Genomic DNA, 17,775 nt, shown 5'->3' with positions numbered 1-17,775 from the left:
TAGATAGAGTCTATAGAAAAAAACCATCTTTGTTTTTATAAGGTTTTTAAAAACTTTTTTTTAGAGAAATTATTATATTTTCGGTTCGTAGTGTTACTAGTTTACCACCTTTTGGTTTCCTTTTCAAAATAACTTTTCCATCACTTTTTTCGTGTTTTTTTTCAATCAATAATATTTCTTCATTTTTGCATTCTATAATAAATATTTTGTTCAAAGTAGATCCTTTGGTCCTAACGAGAACGAAATGAAATTTAATTTCATCCGGGATCGTTTTAAAAATAACGAAGCCATTATGAATGTGTCAAATTAAAGTTGAAGTAACCTATTAAATTTGAAAATGTACCCAATTTTTTGGATCTAACATCTGTCTGACAATTACATATTACATTTATCTTGCCTTGAATTTTTCCCCTTTTTAATTTTGTATAACTGGAGAGGCAGCTTTATGTATCACCATGACAATTATCTTTGAATTTATTACGAAATCAATATAAAAATGAATTGCTTTATAATATTTATGAAAACCAGTAGAGTTGAAAGCTAGAGGGACGTGGGACGACCAAAACAATGGGGGAAATCAAAGAAATTCATTCAAATCTTACGTCCCTCTAACTTTCTGTTCTTCTAAATGATGGTATTATATTATTGATGTATCCGTAAAAATCATATTCGACGAATTTCTGAATCTAAATTTTGTAATATTTCTATGAGAAGAAAAATCTTGAATTTCATTTCAGTCAAACCTGTACCCAAGAAAAAATACAATTCAGGGATAAATCAATTTTTTACGATGTCGGAGTAGTGAAAACTGACTTTTAAACTAACATTTTTGCAATGATCTTGCTAGTTTTTATACCCGCTTTGGGTACAGGTCAAGCTTTAAGATATTTTTCTAGAATTTCTTTGTCAGCCGGAGATTGTTTTCCAGAAATATAATTTTATTCTATGAAGAATGAATATTTTGTCAATATAATTAAACCCCCAATTTCTGAAGTGATAAATAACCACGAAATCGAAAAATTTAGTAAAATTCCTAAAATTCCTGAAACTTCATTTTAAAGTGATCTCCTCTGTTCTCAAAAAATGGACTTTTGAACATTTCTTTGTCAATTTACTTTCAACTAAACCTTGGTCTTTGTTTCGGATTCATTTTATGCAAACATATGCAATAAGTCTCTTGTTTACCCCGCTCCGCAACCTACATAGTCTGGATGATATATCCAGTCCACTTTTCGAAGATAGACGTGATTAATACCCTTAATACCTCCTATTGAAAGCAGCATATTCTTTGCCCACGTAACCTTACACTCTCTGAGTATGATCCGTTTTGTTATTGAAATATCGATATGCTGTTGATGCTTAGGATTTCTCTTTATAATTAACGACTTGTTTTGTTCTGTTAATAGGTTTCTTTTTGGGATGATTAATTTTCCGGAAGTTTAAGCAAGTGTTACAAAACTCAAACCACAGATAGGAAAAATTGCAACTTTTTTCGGCACAATGACGTCATTTTTAAAATTTGATCAACGATGGAGGTTCACGGGAGCTCTAAATATGGCTTGTTTGCCCTCCTCCTTCATCGAGATTACAATGTTTTGATTCAATTTTTTCATCATGGCGTCTGGATCGGTTGGTTGTGAAATATTTTGGCCAGTTTTTGTTTTTAGGTAGTATAAGCTTATATTTAAGATGTTCCTTTTCTAAGGCATCGAACGCCGAATCAATTGAACGCAATTGAATATCTAATTGCAATTCGATTGTCGAACGCAATCGAATTGCAATCGAATATTACCTAGGGTTTGCTGTTCGATTGCTTCGATTAGGGGTCACCCACATATCGATGTTTCCTGCAACTAACGTCATTGTGACGCAAGGGGGTGGGGGGGGTCAGAGCCTATGACGCTAAGAAATTTCAACAGAATATCGATTTTCAAACCTGTAACATTTTGTATTCCATCCTTCGCTACACTTGCCATCTTAATTCAAACGCATAAGATATAACAGAGATGATATCCAATACCCTTCCGTTACGTTTGTAGGAATATGTTATTATCTCCCTAATCATAAAAACAGAGATACCGCAGTAAAAAATAGATGGGCCGTATTTTGCTTATACAAGGGCCGCGCTGACGGACCGTCTACATAAATATGATAAAGCTGTTTGTCTGGAGACAAACAAATGTGAAAGTCATAAGTCAAAACCACTTGTTTTAAAAAACCGTGCGAAACAAAGCACAAAAATCAATGTGGCTGTAATAGAGAAGAAAAATTACTTTCATCGATTTTTGGTATATTTATGTAAATGACGCTAAGAAAGGGGGGTGGGGGGGGGTTCTTCAGATAGCGTCACAATGCCGTTAGTTGCAGGAAAAATCGATATGCGAGTGACCCCTTACGTTCAATCATATTAGATTTTATTCTCTTTGGTACGGTATTTAAGCACTCGGCCGCCTGCTAAAAAGCCCTAACGGAGTGATCCGATTTAATTTAATCAAACTCATCAAACATAAACCCAGACGATCTCAATCGAACGGAATCGACGATCGAACCAATCGAATCAAATCGAACGCAATCGACCGATCGATTGAAATTAGATTGTCGAACGCAATCGATTCTCAATCGAACGACGAGGTTCTAGGTAATATCCGATTGGTTCGATTGCCATTTTAGCGTTCGATGTTGTTCGATGTCCATCGATAGACCTTTTTTCAAAGAGGCCACCCTGTTAAATAATTATGTAGTCCAGCAGAAAAAAATGATAAAACCATGCATAATTATTACAATATGCATGATACAGTAATTATGCATGGCTCTATCATTGTTTTTATGGCTGGACTACATAATTATTCAACAGGACGTCCTCTTTGAAAAAAGGTCTATTACGTTCGATCTTGTTCGATTAAGTTCGATGTCTTCAATCGAACCAATCGAATCTGAAAATTGCCGTAATATTCGATTGTGTTTCGATTGCGTTCGACAATTGAATTTCAATCGGTCAATTGCGTTCAATGTGGTTTGATTGGTTCGATCGTCGATTCCGTTCGGTTGAGATCGTCTGGATAAACCTAATCGCACGAAATCGAAGATTATTCAACAATCGAACATAGTTCAACTATCAATCGAACCAATCTAACCTTACTCAAACGCAATCGATCGAACACATTCAAATATTACCCAGGAATCGGCTGTTCGATTGAGATTCGATTACGTTCGACAATCGAATCGCAATTATTCGATCGCGTTCGATTACGTTCGATTGGATCGATTGCGATTTTTGTTCGAAGTTGTTCGATTGACACCGTCTGGATACTATCTTTGCTTTCTGATTTATATAAATGAATTGAATTGAATTGAATATATTTTTGCTGCAACACAGCAGGATAACCCCTTACAAAAAAAAATAGATTTCTCTAATACAATGGGGAACCTAGAAGAAACTGAAAAATTATTACAGAACTAAAGAAAAAATGAATAAACGATTATCATAATATTAATAGTGACAACAAAATAGTGAATATAAGAAATATTTTTACTTTTATTTTATGACAATTTCTTTGAGTAGATTTGTCTATAAAGTTCTTCCTGTTACACCACCCACCCCTCCCACCCCGGGAAAACACACTAAGTTCACGCACACACAATACACGCACGCACACACAGACACACACACACACACAGACACACACACACAAAGATTATTCGTCTTCAGCTTTGTATTTGTCTAAATAGAATTTTGTAGCTAAAGATTTTAGTTCATCAGTATCAAGGTTGTGAAAATCAGTGTCAGGATGATTTATTAGTAACTCATTCCATTGTTTTGACGAAAGACGAGAGAAAGAGTTAAGTCCAAAATTTGTGGTTTTGACCGTTGAAAGTTTTAGTACCGGGTGCGCCACAAAAAAGTTTCTCTCTTTAAAACTAATATTCCAGAAATCTAAAAATTTTAAAAGAACAGTTTCTATTTCATTGGAAAGAAGAAAGATAAACTTAAATTTTGATGGGTCATTTATTAAATTCGATTCATTAGATCAAATGTTATCCTCAATTGAATAAAAAAGTTACTTTCAGAAAGTGCTCGAAAACGTCGAAAATCGACCTATCAAATTTTTAGATTAAAATTGGCAATTGCAATAGCCTTTACATGATTAAAAGCATTTTTCAGTTATTTAAACACATAAATTTCGAAATTGAAAGGCCTAAAGGGTTTAAAATCTTCATCAAAATCACTTTAATTTACTTTTACCGAAATTTTCCTCCAATTTTTGGTTTTAGATTGGATAAAGTCTATGTAAGGCCGGATATATCTCGAAACCCATATTTGATAGATTTTTATGAATTTTACGGAAATTTTACCAGATTATTTGGCCTTTTTGAACAAATGTTTCTCCTTGTATTGAAATTCAACCTTCCTTTACATAACAAAAGGTCATTTAGACAGCTAATTATCATTTTTAATAACTGAAACGAAGATAATGATGTATCATGTAATTATGCTTCTGTTAAATTTGATAGGTCAATTTTTAACGTTTTCAAGCACTTTCTGAAAGTAACTTTTTTATTTAATTAAGAATAACTTTTGATTTAATGAATCGAATTTAATAAATGACCCATCAAAATTTAAGTTTATCTTTCTTCTTTCCAATGAAATAGGAATGGTTCTTTAAAAATTTTTAGATTTCTGGAAAATTAGTTTTAAAGAGAGAAACTTTTTTGTGGCGCACCCGGTAGTTTAATAGCTTTGCCCCTGGTGCCAGTTTTGTGATCAATTTCATCAAAATTAAGTGTTGATAGGACATCAGATGGAAGATTACCCTGGAGGTATTTTTGAATAAATAAGATATTCATTGCTTTCACCTGATCAAAGATTTTGAGTAATTTAAGCTCAGCAAACAGGGGAGTGGCAGAAGTTCTTGGCTCACTAAAGGTCATGAGTCTTAGTGCAGTGTTTTGAAGAGTAAGAATCCTATGTGTGACAGTATTGCCACAGTCCCCAGAGTTGACTAGCATAGCGAACATGAGAAGCAAAAATTGCATGATAAATGTTTAGAAGGATGTGAATTGGAACATAGTGACGAAGTTTGGATATTGCCACATTTGCCCTTCTCAATGTAGCAGCAACGAAAGAAGTATGAACCTTCCAGTTTAGATGATTGTCAAGGTGAACACCCAAATACTTCACACTCTTACTTGGTGATAGAATTTTCCCGCAAAGCTTAATTCTTGGAATATATACAGTCCATCTGTCTCCAAAGGGAACGAAAAATAACAAACTCAGTTTTTCTAGCATTCAAAGAAATTTTGTTGGTATTAAGCCAGCTGACTAAAACTCTGAGATCAGCATTAACCCTCCCACAAAGACTCCATATACAGTTTTTGAAAAATTTAGTAAATGAGTATCATCAGCAAAATGATATGTTTCAGAGGTTCTTATACAGCGGTGAAGATCGTTTATATACAACAAGAACAGCAGAGGACCCAAGACTGAACCCTGAGGAACTCCATGATTAATAGATTTTAAAAGGGAATTTGAGCCTGCAAGAGAAACATACTGGGAGCGGTTAGTGAGGTAAGATCGGAACCAGTCGTTAACAATGCCTCTGACTCCGTAGTGATCGAGTTTTTCAAGTAAAATTTTGTGATCAACTGTGTCGAAAGCCTTTTGTAGATCGACAAATACACCACAAGTAAACCCACCATTGTCAAGATAGTTTCGGATACGTTCGACATTAATGAGTGTATGCTCAGTAGAGTGAGCCTTACGAAAACCAAATTGTCGAGAGTAGATTTGATTATGGTTTTCAAGAAAGTCAGAGAGACGTGAATACATCACTTTCTCAAAAAAAATTTCAATGTTAGATAAAAGTGAAATTGGCCTATAATTAGAGACTTCAAGGGGAGAACCTTTGTGTTTGAAGACAGGCACAACTTTAGATATTTTGAGAGTAGAGGGAAAAATACCACTGAGAAAGGAGTAGTTTATCAGCGCCGATATTGGCACAGAAATATCAGGTCTTAAAAGTTTAAGGATTTTTATAGGAATACTATGAGGACCACTTGCTTTATTTATTGAGAAAGAGCCAATCACCTTCGCAATTTCTTGATAAGTGGTTGGTGCTAAGAGGATGGAATGCAGATTTGGATCTTTCATGAAACTGCTGAAGTGATTGTAAGAAGGCGGCATTTTTTCACGAATAGAATCAGCTATAGTAGTGAAAAAATCATTGAAGGAATTGGCTACTTTCTCACGATCTGATTTCAAAGAGTCACCTGTGATGATTGAAATGGGTGATTCTGAGTTAGCCCTTGTTGAGATTATATCACGAACACCAGACCAGACTTTTCTAGAGTTTTTAGAATGGAAATCAAAATATCTGATGTAGTGGTTTTTTTTACTACGCCAAAGTGACTATCATATTTCGATATCTACGATATAATTCATAGAGTCGATCTTTGGACTCCTTAGTTTTAGCCTTAGCGTGTTTTGTCTGGTAGTGGTCACGTTTTTTGATTGACTTCAAAATTCCTGGCGTTATCCATGGTTTTGTTTTTGATCTAACTTGACGTTTGGTAAGTTTGACTGTGGGTAGATGTCTCTCCACAAGTACTTTCATTTTGTCATTAAAAATATTGAAACAGGAGTCTGGATTATGACCAAATCTCAAAAAAAGGGTGTCCCAATCAACTTCAAGAAAATCCAGAATAAATTCTTCTCGGTTGAAACGAGACCAGTCTTGCTGAAAAAAAGTATTATCTTCACCGGGAAACTTACCTTCAAATGATGGAAAGAGTCAAAACTTTCACATCAATCTGATGATGATGGCGCTACTTTTTCCCCCATCAGAATTATTAAAGGCAAAAAGTAGTTGAGCTCCAGCTTCTTGAACTCCCATTCCTATGGAACTGCAGAGCACTGTGAAGCTCGGCAATAACTTTAACTTGTCAAACTCTGCAATGTTGGTGAATTTGGCAGAGGGTAAGGTTACGGTTAAAGAGGACCCTGCCGACGCACCCGACTTAACGTACACCGGACACGCGAAAGTCCGGTGTAAAATGATGGTTATGGTTAAAGTTGCCGAGTTTCCCAGCGCTTGCCTTTTGCTTTTGAAACTACAACATGGTCGCTGGCGCTGGCTGGGTGACAGAAGAACAGGATCCCAAAATCATGTTCATTTTGTAGAACATCCCAAAAGTAAAGCCTACCATAAGTTGGTCTAAGGCGGCAATCACAAATATCATCATTTCGTGTCCTCGTTGGGTTTCCATTTTTCCATCCATTTTTGGAGTGCATTCTTGGAGGAAACTGCCAGCCAGCCAGCTGCCAAAACAACCGCGTGTAATGGATGGTTTAAAATTATGACCTTTGAACACTGTGACCTGGGACCCCAAAATGGCGCATGTAATGATACACAAAGTCAAAATGCTGCGAGAATGTGCTAGAAATCGCTCGCAAAAATTCGGCAATAATAAAATTTTTGAACAAAGGAAAGGTCATTGACAGAAAAAGTCTGACAAATTTACCGACTCACTGACTCAATTTTGGAGAGTCGGTCGTGCGGCGCGAAACGAAGATATTTGTGATTGCCCCCTAATGTTGACATCACTCTTTTCTTTTAATTTAGACACCCTTCTTTAAAGATAGGAATAATAGATCGATTCCGTGTTATGTCATTTTCACCCACGATCAGCCATTTTTCCAAGAAATGGTAGAAAGTATATTCACAGGATAAATTCAGTAACAACTTGCATAACAATATAACAGGTCTTCAGTTTTGGCGTTGCGCAGATTTAGCTAGGTGTCTTCTTCTCTGTAGATCTTTTTCTTGGGAGGTTGTTCTTCAAATTAGTAGTTTTCAAGGTTGGCTTGGTTGAAATCACTTTATCTATGCCTCAAAATTTAGGTAATTTCTCATAGTTTTAGAGAAATTTTATTAAAAAGCGCAAATGCTAGTGTGACTAACCAGGGATATCTTACAATCATTCTTGAAAGTAAGGCTAATTTATTCAAAATTAGAGAGATTTTGCCTTAGGATTTTGCTTGTTGTTGTTGTTGTTGTTGTTGTGCTGTTTTGCTTGAAACGTTACGAAAAACCACAACATAAAGTCCATATAAAGTGGTAATGAGAACAAAGACCCTCTACGGCAATGAATTTTGAAATAAGCCGTAGATACTGGGTTTGTGTACAGACAAGGAAGATGGCGACCAAGTTTGGAGTTACTCTGCTTTTTGGACCAATACCTAACCCCTGATTCATAATATCATAAAATTGTATAATTGCCCAGAACAATGTGAAGCACAATTTGAGCTGATAAAATCTTCAGTACTTTGGCAGCCACAAATTTCAGGACTTTAGGAAATTTATGATTGTTTTTTAGAGAATATATTAGATAAGACATGATGTTAACAAATAAAAGTACCTCAACAGTTTTGGTGAATAATGATAATGGTCACTGCAGCTTGAACAACAATTTTGGGATCACAGTCCAAGCAATTCTTGCTTTCACTGCATTTGCTATTCTTATTTGTGAGTTACAATATTATATATGTGAGCTTGATATATTGAGAAACTTTGTTTTGCCAGACTTATGTTTCATGACTTCTTTTGAAGAGTGTTTCTCGTGTTTTGAATAATTTGATTATAACTTTGATTTAGCATTTATTGAACACCTTGTCTATAAAATTTTTAATATTTTCATTTCACTTTAGTGAAGCGTTGTCACGAGCCTAAAGAAGAAAGAAGATCTGTAGCAATTTGGTAAGAATGGAGTAATCTTATAAGATTATAAATAATGAATACTGTAGAGATGAGCAATTCTCTTTAAAGTATGAAAATGTAATAATAGGGTGTATGATGAAATAACTTTTTTTTCAAAATTGAACTTTGGATATAACTTTTTCTGCTAATTTAATTCATTTTAAGATTTTCTGCAAAAGAATTAATTCAAAATCTTCAAAATTGACCGTTTGCACCAGGGTTTTGTAAAATTGATATTTTCGAAAATATGTGAAAATTGCTCAAAAGTTAGGATTTTCAGTGCTTGAAGCATATTGGATGAATTTATAGCACTCTAAAGTGCTTTTAAAGTGAGAAAAAAAAATGTTTCATTACATGTATAATAAACTATTCCAATGACAAAATTCTCCCAAAATTTGAGGTTTTTAGGGCTTTTTCAACAAACTACCCCCAAAATAGTAATAAGATATATTGTGAATCAATTTATCATCGAAGCATTTTAGTAGTTCAAGCAATTCTCAAATTTGCCTGTATTGTTATTTTCCTGTTTTGACAGTAAAAGGATATTCCTACTCTCTTTTTTTTAGGTTTTGTGACACTTCGAAGCAGGCTATCGGGGCAATGTTGATCCATTTTGCAAACGTTTTCCTTGCTGAATTGAGTCATGAAAAGGACCCTTGTACATGGTATGAAAACTTAAATTGCTTATTATATGGCAACCAACCATTTGAACCATTTATTTCTGACGTCAGAAATTATAACAATTTTTGATCTCTTTTCGCTTGTATTTTTCACTTTATTTCGCTCTTTTTCCTGGAAAAAGTGCTAAAAATCAATTGAAGCTGAAGAGAACGGTTAACAAATACAATAATGACCGGTTTTTTCAGGCTGCACTGGAAATATTGTCCTCGGTCGACGCAACAACCTCGCAAGCTCGGTCGTTACTTGACCTCGGGAAATATTTCTCAGTACAGCCCTCACTAACCGGTCATTATTGTATTAGTGTACAATGCCCTACTATTCTACTATTATTACAATTTTCAGGTACTTCATCAATTATCTCCTGGACACAACCATCGGTCTGTTGGTCATTTGGTTAGCTTTACGCTTACTTCATGTCATTGCTTCCAAGAAAGGATGGATCAGGCTTCGAATGGGGGAGTATGGTATGTTAAATTTTCCATTGTATTGCATTAATCTTTTCATTTTGAGAACTTCTGAAACCTAGCCCTAGATACGGCAATCAAGCATTTTTTGACAACCTCACAAATTTTTAAACGCTTTTAGTTTACATACTAGACGGTTCCCGTCGTCGCAAACGACGACGGTTTAGCTTGCGCATCGAAAGCCCTTAGGATGACAAAGATGGTATTGTTGATGCTCTCAAACTTTATCTTTAAGGGGGATTTGAATTAGTTTTTTTCAACCAACGTAGTATATCGAGTAGTGTGAAGATGTCTCGTAAATACCTTTTTATGCTTGTCAAGTGGAATCTCCGATAGGCTCAACCGCGAATTTCATATCTCAATATTTTATCCTAGTATAGTATTATGAGGTAATTCCCTCCTCCATAATATGGAGAATGGATGAAGTAAATACACTTACTCTAGCCTGATATCCTTTTCAAATGTCATCTTTTCCAGGTTCACCACCTTCTTTCAAAACATGGCTTTACCAATGCGGAGTATACATTTGTGTCATGTTGGTGGAAAAATGTGTCATCTTAGCTTTCTTTCAATTGAAATTCTGGGTGAAGGTGAAAGAAATCATCTTGTTACCGTTTCATGGACATCCGAAAATTGAAGTGGTAATTGTCGTCTTGATTGTTCCATTTATTATGAACGTAAGTATCTGATCATATTTTTGTAAAACCTTTATCTACTTTTGAAATTCTAAAGCGAGCCCCTCCTTGAGTTAGAGGGATTGATTGAATCTGCTTGAAGAATTTTGGAAAGTTTGAGTGAAAGTTTGAGACTGACAATGCCGGTAGTGAGCGCTGTGGTATAGAGGTCAGTGAATGAACCTTCGCCCGGGTCAACCCATGCCATGTGAGGGGAATTGGGTAGTCAGTCCACGGTGCTGACGGGGCTCATTGAAAGCTTCTATATTTGCGAAAATAGGCCTTATAAAGCCTCCTGCAACTCAACCAAATAGAATAAAGGATAGCAAATTCTGATGACATTTAATGTTGACAATACATAAAAACATATTTTATCATACTTACGAAATATCTTCACTAGAGTTTCTCTTTTCGCAAAAGAGTAAACTGCGTTCATTATCTATAATCATCATAATTAACATATGATGATTATAGATATAGTGTTTTCAAGTCTAATTTAAATTTTTTACAAATTTATTCCAGGCACTGATGTTTTGGGCTGTTGATAATTTCTTGATGAGAAAAAGTCGTAAATTGTTATCCATGTCACACGACGGTTCCTCAAAACAAGTTCAATATGTCAACCATAAAAATAACTATATGTCGGACGACGAAGTTCATATGCATTTGATGGCAAGTGAAGCTCAAGATTCAACTGTTATCGATGAGAGGCTTGGATCGGGTTCGGAATCGGAATTGTTGTTCAGGAGAACTGGTTCTGAATCCAGTTACAAGTAAATACCCGATTTTTCTTTGCTATTCAATTCGGGTTTCTTTGGTTAAGTAATGTTGGCTGGCTTATCATGAGAAATAATCCGATCTGATTACTTAATATCCTAGCAAAAACAGTCGTATTGAAATCCCAAAAATTGGAGTGACGCTCAAAAGCAATAGTTGAATTGAAGATGTCCCAATTTGATAGGGCTATTTTTGAAGATTGGCAGACCGAAAATCCACCTCGTGTAAGCCACCTATAAATAGAGCCTTTGGTCCACTTTAACTGATGATAGGGGACCTTTAGCATCTAGGAAGGCGACTTGAATAAGGACGTGATGTAAATCTTAAAATCAAATGGCAAATTTTATCCGATTTTACATAGATTTAATATCACAAATTTGAATTTAGTCAAGTTTTTGTAAAAAATGACGTTACAATTTTCTAGGGATTCATATCATTTTAAAAACTATTGTGAGTACAATACTTTTACCGTCTTCGTTCCAAAAGCGACGACAAAAAATTTTCAAGTCGTCTTGAGATTGGAAAACGTCCATTAATTCCCTATGAAAATTCACTATTCTCATGGGAAAATTGATATGAAAAGAATAGAACTTCCTTATATCAATCCCCTAAGGGCTTTCTTTTTGTTCAATCTTGTCGTACAAAGTTGCCGTCCTAGACAGTCCTAGATGCTAAAGATCCCTATTATCAAGGTCAAGTAAACGGGTGTAATCGACAAAATGTGTAGTTGAATCTCCATAATATTTTTTGTTTGGTATATTGACTACACCCATTTTGTCAAACCATTCTTAATGACGTGTTTCGAATAAACGAGATGAAAACGAAATGGTTAAAAACGAGAAATTGATATCAAAGGTTTGAATACAATAAAGTTTAGAAAGTTAACGTTCCATTTTTATACTTATGAATAATATATTTAGCAGTTTGATTTTATAAAGGGTTTTGTTAATCTTTGTAATGGGGTCTTCTCAAACCCCCATGTTCGAATACACTTACACAACATTAACAGAGCTTACGTTTTCTGACCAATAGATTAAGCCAAGGAACTTTAACAATGTTTTATTTAATTTTCTTGATTAAACGTTAAATTTTGTTTCAGAATGATAACTCTTGAACATGATTTTATAATATATTTATGTATCGTCGTGTATTATGTAGTGTCTTTTCGTTTTGTAGAGTAGGTTTATTTTTTGGAGTTAACTGTTTTTATATCATTTTATGTTTTATACATTTTCTAGTTTAGAAGGGTGGTTCCTGCATCAAAGACAAGTTTTTCCAGCATTTACTTAAGGCGTACAAACTTTGGCAAGCAGAAACTCTCGCGAATTTCGCGAATTTTAGCCCTTTTCGCGAAAGTAGATGTCTGTCTTTGAAAATTTTCCTTTTTGATGATAGCAAGGATAAAATTTAGTGTAGAAATTATGCAAAAGTCTTTCAATTGTGGTTTGAGTACATTTGAACGATCGAAACACTGGTTTTATGCACTGGAAACTTGAATTTTTTGCTGAAAATATAGGTACCTCATTGGCGAAAGTTTATGATCGCGAAATAACTTTTTCGTCGAATTCGCGAAAGTACATGTCGTAAATTTCGCGATTTTTCAATATCATGAAAGTTATTGCTCAGGAAAGTTTGCACGCCCAAAGTATTGTAAAACATTTATTCAATTTAAGACCTTTTTTGAAAGTTTTGCCGGATTTTTGGATTTTATAATCTACGAAATGCTTGATCTGTCGTGGTTTTTGTAAATGCAAGATGAATGGCCTTAAAACACAAGCTTTTCACTGGTCCATTTTCGTAAAGATTAATTTCTGTGAAAACACGCAAAATATCTTTATACCTTTTTTCTACAAATGTTTCACATCGTTTTGTCATTCAGTAAACAGTAATATTGTAAATATAAGGTTTTACGTTTTGAAAATACATCACGTTGACCGAATGTTTTTTTTGAGTTTCTTGAATTTGAAATCTCCCGGGATATTATATTCAACCAAAAAATCGGCTATATAGTCTAGAGGGATACGAGTCGGGGGGTATTAGGTATCAGATAAATCATTGATATACCAAGGAACTTAGCCACGTACTAACCCGCCCGGGGGCGCTTTTTATATTTTTCAAAACTTGCCATGTGAGACACGAAATGTTACCTAACCGTAACAAACCAAACTTCGCGTTATCTTTTCCAGTCAGCGAAGAAGAGTTTGGTAAAGGCTTCAACGAACTTCAAAGCCTTCTCCAAGTCTTTGCTCAAATCTACATAAAGACAATGTTACCCTGGAAGGACAGATTGATTTGGAGTATAGGTTCGATGAACAGAAAAACAACAGAATATTTGTTTTCAATGTATTATATTACATATCAAAAAGAGTACAAAAAATCGTTAATTCGGCTTATTCAAAACCATTAATTTCTAGGCATTTGCTAACGAAAGAAAAAGTAGGGAATTTTTTAAAAGTTTTAGCACAGCGGATCTATAAGAGAATCAGTAATTTCTTGAAGGATGCAAAAGCAAACTAAAAATGGCAAAAAATCATGAAAAATCTAAGTAATTTAATCTATCAGTATAGATGATGTCACTTCCTTTCTGAATTCTATGTTTGTCTATTTGAAATCTTTTAAAAGGATCTTCAAGCTTCAAGCCACACTTTTGATAGGCAACTACGTTCGCGGAAAAAAAACAACACTAATATATAATAAACTACAAAATAGAAACATTTTTGATACGTTTTAAAAAATAATAAAATATACATATAATAATATATATGAATTATAGATAGAAACTCAAACACAAATAATTAATTTTGAAAAAATCTATAATTGCCTTTTGAAAATTTTTACTGTTCCTCCTTTTTAAGTTATTTTGACATAATACATTTCGGTACTAGAGACCAAGTTGGTATTTCCCTAAAAATGCTCATCAACCCCATATCTACGGAAATATTAAAATTCATTGCCGTAGAGGAAAATACAACACGGCTAAGTTTTACGAGAGATACACTGTGGTACAAAGTACAAACATTGCTAGCCTGAACAGTATTACGAAAGAAAATAGCTCCGATCTATCATTTGCAAGTAGATGGTTCCTAATATTGCCAAGAGCCTTTTCAGTGGAACAAACGGAAGAAGCAATAAAAAATATAAGGGGAATGGGGAGAGACAAATAATATTAATATTTTATAATAATAAACAACAAATAATATATAAAGATGATTCACATTCCTAAATTCTTTTTCTTTGTATACAGATGAGGTATAGGTATCTAAATTCTTTATCTTTTAAAACAAAAAAAGTTGTACAATAGTAGTATGGAGATCCAGGCATGTCTTTTAGAAAAAAATGTCAAATAAAACTAAAATACTATATATATAAAATACAAAATAAATTCGCGCATTCATTCCATCAATCATTCGTGGACAGAGAATTTTCGTGCACTCTTTCATACTAAGCCGTACATTGGTATTCAAACTTTATTCATCGTAGAGTGTCTTTCTCTCATTCTATGCATCTCCTGTCTTTCATAAAAATCCAAGGAATCAGGTGATGTTTTTTATCGCTTTATCCGTTCAACTTGGATGCGAGTCGCCTGCTCTGATTGTAGTCTCGTTCCGTTGAACTGGCACCAAAATGCGACGCGGCTTCGAGGAGCCGACAAATAGGTTTGATGGGACACCTGTTGGAAAATTTGGCGAACTCCAAAAAAGAATTCGTCCGATGAAACGACATTGAGATTGCTGCAGTACCGGTAGAAATTTAATTTTCCGTACTTCTGTCAATCATTCATTCACAAACTGAGATTTTCTTAATCCATTGATTCATTCGAAAAATTCGCAAAAATTTCCATCCAGCAAATTCACACTGCAAATATAATGACAACTGCATTCTCAAGGGTAGTTGAAGCCCAATTTAGCACATCAAAAAATACTCTCTCAATACGGACTAGTAGTTCCGTCTTTACGATCACCCGTATAACTAGAAGTCTCGGAAACTACCGACATATTATCATTATCAGAATTCTGATCAATAGTACTTGACGGTGGCAAAAGTTTTAAAGATGGCCGACGAAATTTATTAAAGTCTTTCTCTTCTTCTTTCGGCTGCCGGACAACTATATCCGGAATCGGATAGTTCCGCGTTGCGTTCCGCTGTTCTTGTACTTTAACATCGGAAAGATCATTATCTGACTTCGGTTTCTTCCAAGGTGTCATTTTATTCATGAATTTCTGTCCAACACCGATACGGTCATTACCCTAAAATGAAAAGATGAAGATAAAAGCACTTTAACATCCTCTGTACAATAAATTATTAAATCAATACAGCCTCAATTCTTAATATGCGTAAGTTAAGATTACGTCTTTCGTCATTTTTCATATCGGAGACATCCGATGGTACGTAGCTTTAGCAATGCTAACAGACCTCCATTAAATTGCTCTAAAACGTGGACACACTTCACTTCTCGTTCCCCAAAAGGAAAGAGTAATGTCTTAAAATTATCAAATATTCTCTGCAGCGGGTTAATGTAGAAAGACCCTAAACCATACACATTAGAATTATGCGATCTTATTCCTGTGATCTTGGACTTGATTCGAACCTCAAACCGTAACAATCAAAGTTAATTGAATGATCAAAGGAAAAACACATAGTCTGCGAAAAGATTCTAAAACTCTGAAAGTATTTACTTGCAAATCCTTCTTAGCATCACAACCCGACTAAGAACTCTCAAAATTTAGAAAATATTTTTCGTTAACGTAGACTGCAGTGGTCAAACCAAGGTTTTTCGTATGAGACGGAAAACGGATTTTAAATAGAAATTTAGCATATAAGCTTGAAATTTCGGCGAATTATACAGAATTTTGAGATAGAAATACCTCTTTATTTACTTCACTGAGACGGAAATTCATCTGAGAAAGAAGAAGTTTTGGACACTGAGGAAGAGCCTTACCGCTGGGTCAGCAGAAGAGTCTTCAAACGACGATTTATCATACGAACTTGAACCATGATACGAATGTCTTTTCATGTCATCAGAACTCATTGAAACATTCAATAATGGTTGCTCCATTTGGCTTCTATCCTCCTTTTGTTTACTAAATGCTGAACGCTTCTTGTCCGCTTCACCAAACACCAAAGAACGTCGGAAACTGTCCATAAAGCTCTTCCGCTTATTCTGAAAAGCGAGTAAATTAGAGGTCGGTGAGCTTGAAAGCATTTATAAAAAGCTAAAAAAATTCAATAATTTTTATGTTTCGTTAGTTTAGATTGGGAACATTCCGCAGGGCCCGGTTGTTCAAAAGTCGATCAGATTAAATCCCGATTACCGCTAATCGTTATTAAATTTCGATTAGTTAATCCCGGCGATTAGCTTCCTTCTCTAATTCGATCTCACTTCGCAGAAAGTCTTTCTCAAGACTTTCCGGAAAGTTTCTCAATACAAATTAGGTCAGTACCTCTTTTTCAAGTCTTCCTTCTTCTTCGGGATTCTCAGCAATTTCTCCGGACAATTTACGCCTCAATTTGGGACCAATGTCTTGTATGGTGCGTAAACCAGCCTGCAAGAGAAAGACAAATTCGTCGTCTTTTGCGCCTATTTACCTTATCGGCACTTTATACGCCGGTCCGTAATTTAGCACCGGCCATTATTAGGCCAGCGACAAAAAGTAACAACAATAAGGACCGACGTTAAAAGGGCCGATAAGTGATTCTAAAATCAAATGGCAAATCTTTTAAGGAATTGTAATTCATATACAGCTTTATGCTAGCTCTAAAAAAAAACATTTGCGAGGTGTTCAATCCTGTCTATACAAGATTTCCTCCTTCACGAAATAAATTCTTTGAAATGAGGAGAGATCTGTAGTGTTATCTAAATACTAAATACCACAGAATACCAACGCATCGAAAAAAACGTACCTTGAGTGAAACTGTTGAGTCAGCATTTCGACGACGTCGTTCGTCTTGTCGTTTCTTTTTGAAGCGACGGAAGTATTCTTGAATTAAGAAAGTGGCGTAGAACTTGCCCACGGTTATGCCTTCTTCGGCTGAAAAAAAAACAACAGAAAAACGAGGTAAAGTCAGTTATTATTGGAAAAATTTATGGCCTGCTTCTAAGAGACTCAGTGACGGGGAACTTGACAGCAAATCTTAATTTTTTTTCCTCGTGATAATTTAAATACCTTATCGGCCAAAACTTAGTCGGCCCTAAGTGACTAAATTTTGGCTTGGTGACTAAAATTAGAGGGCCGACTAAAAATTACGGCCGACTAAAAATTAGATCCAAATTAGCTGTAAATAGAACCGCTTAGGCGGCCCTTAGTGACTAAATTTTGGCTTGATGACTAAAATTAGGGCCGACTAAAAATTAGGGCCGACTAAAAATTACGGCCGACTAAAAATTAGATCCAAATTAACTGTAAATAGAACCGCTTAGGCGGCCCT

At 35.0% G+C, this 17,775-nt stretch overlaps 2 protein-coding genes across 2 annotated transcripts in view; one reads left to right on the top strand and one right to left on the bottom strand.

The window, feature by feature from the left end:
* The first annotated feature begins 8,349 nt into the window (after window positions 1–8,349).
* LOC136799921 (store-operated calcium entry regulator STIMATE-like) lies at window positions 8,350–11,438 on the top strand. Its single transcript, XM_067056550.1, has 6 exons — window positions 8,350–8,522; window positions 8,705–8,753; window positions 9,320–9,418; window positions 9,777–9,898; window positions 10,376–10,575; window positions 11,095–11,438. Exons 1-6 carry the CDS (start codon window positions 8,393–8,395, stop codon window positions 11,347–11,349), a joined length of 855 nt encoding a protein of 284 aa, XP_066912651.1. The 5' UTR covers window positions 8,350–8,392; the 3' UTR covers window positions 11,350–11,438.
* A 3,121-nt stretch (window positions 11,439–14,559) lies between these two features.
* The window catches only part of LOC136799905 (muscle calcium channel subunit alpha-1-like), a 39,008-nt gene continuing 35,792 nt past the window's right edge, over window positions 14,560–17,775 (bottom strand). The window contains exons 36-39 of the mRNA XM_067056547.1: window positions 17,251–17,378; window positions 16,791–16,892; window positions 16,289–16,510; window positions 14,560–15,596 (exon numbers count right to left, since the gene is read on the bottom strand). Of these exons, the coding sequence (XP_066912648.1) occupies window positions 15,276–15,596; window positions 16,289–16,510; window positions 16,791–16,892; window positions 17,251–17,378 (773 nt within the window). The 3' untranslated portion in view covers window positions 14,560–15,275. The remainder of the gene's footprint in view (window positions 15,597–16,288; window positions 16,511–16,790; window positions 16,893–17,250; window positions 17,379–17,775) is intronic.

Source organism: Clytia hemisphaerica, unplaced genomic scaffold, assembly GCF_902728285.1.
Source record: "Clytia hemisphaerica strain Z4C2 unplaced genomic scaffold, Clytia hemisphaerica genome assembly, whole genome shotgun sequence".
NCBI classification, from domain to species: Eukaryota; Metazoa; Cnidaria; class Hydrozoa; order Leptothecata; family Clytiidae; genus Clytia; species Clytia hemisphaerica.
The sequence above is the reverse complement of the archived record's forward strand: the minus strand, read 5'-3'. Positions and strand labels throughout refer to the sequence as shown.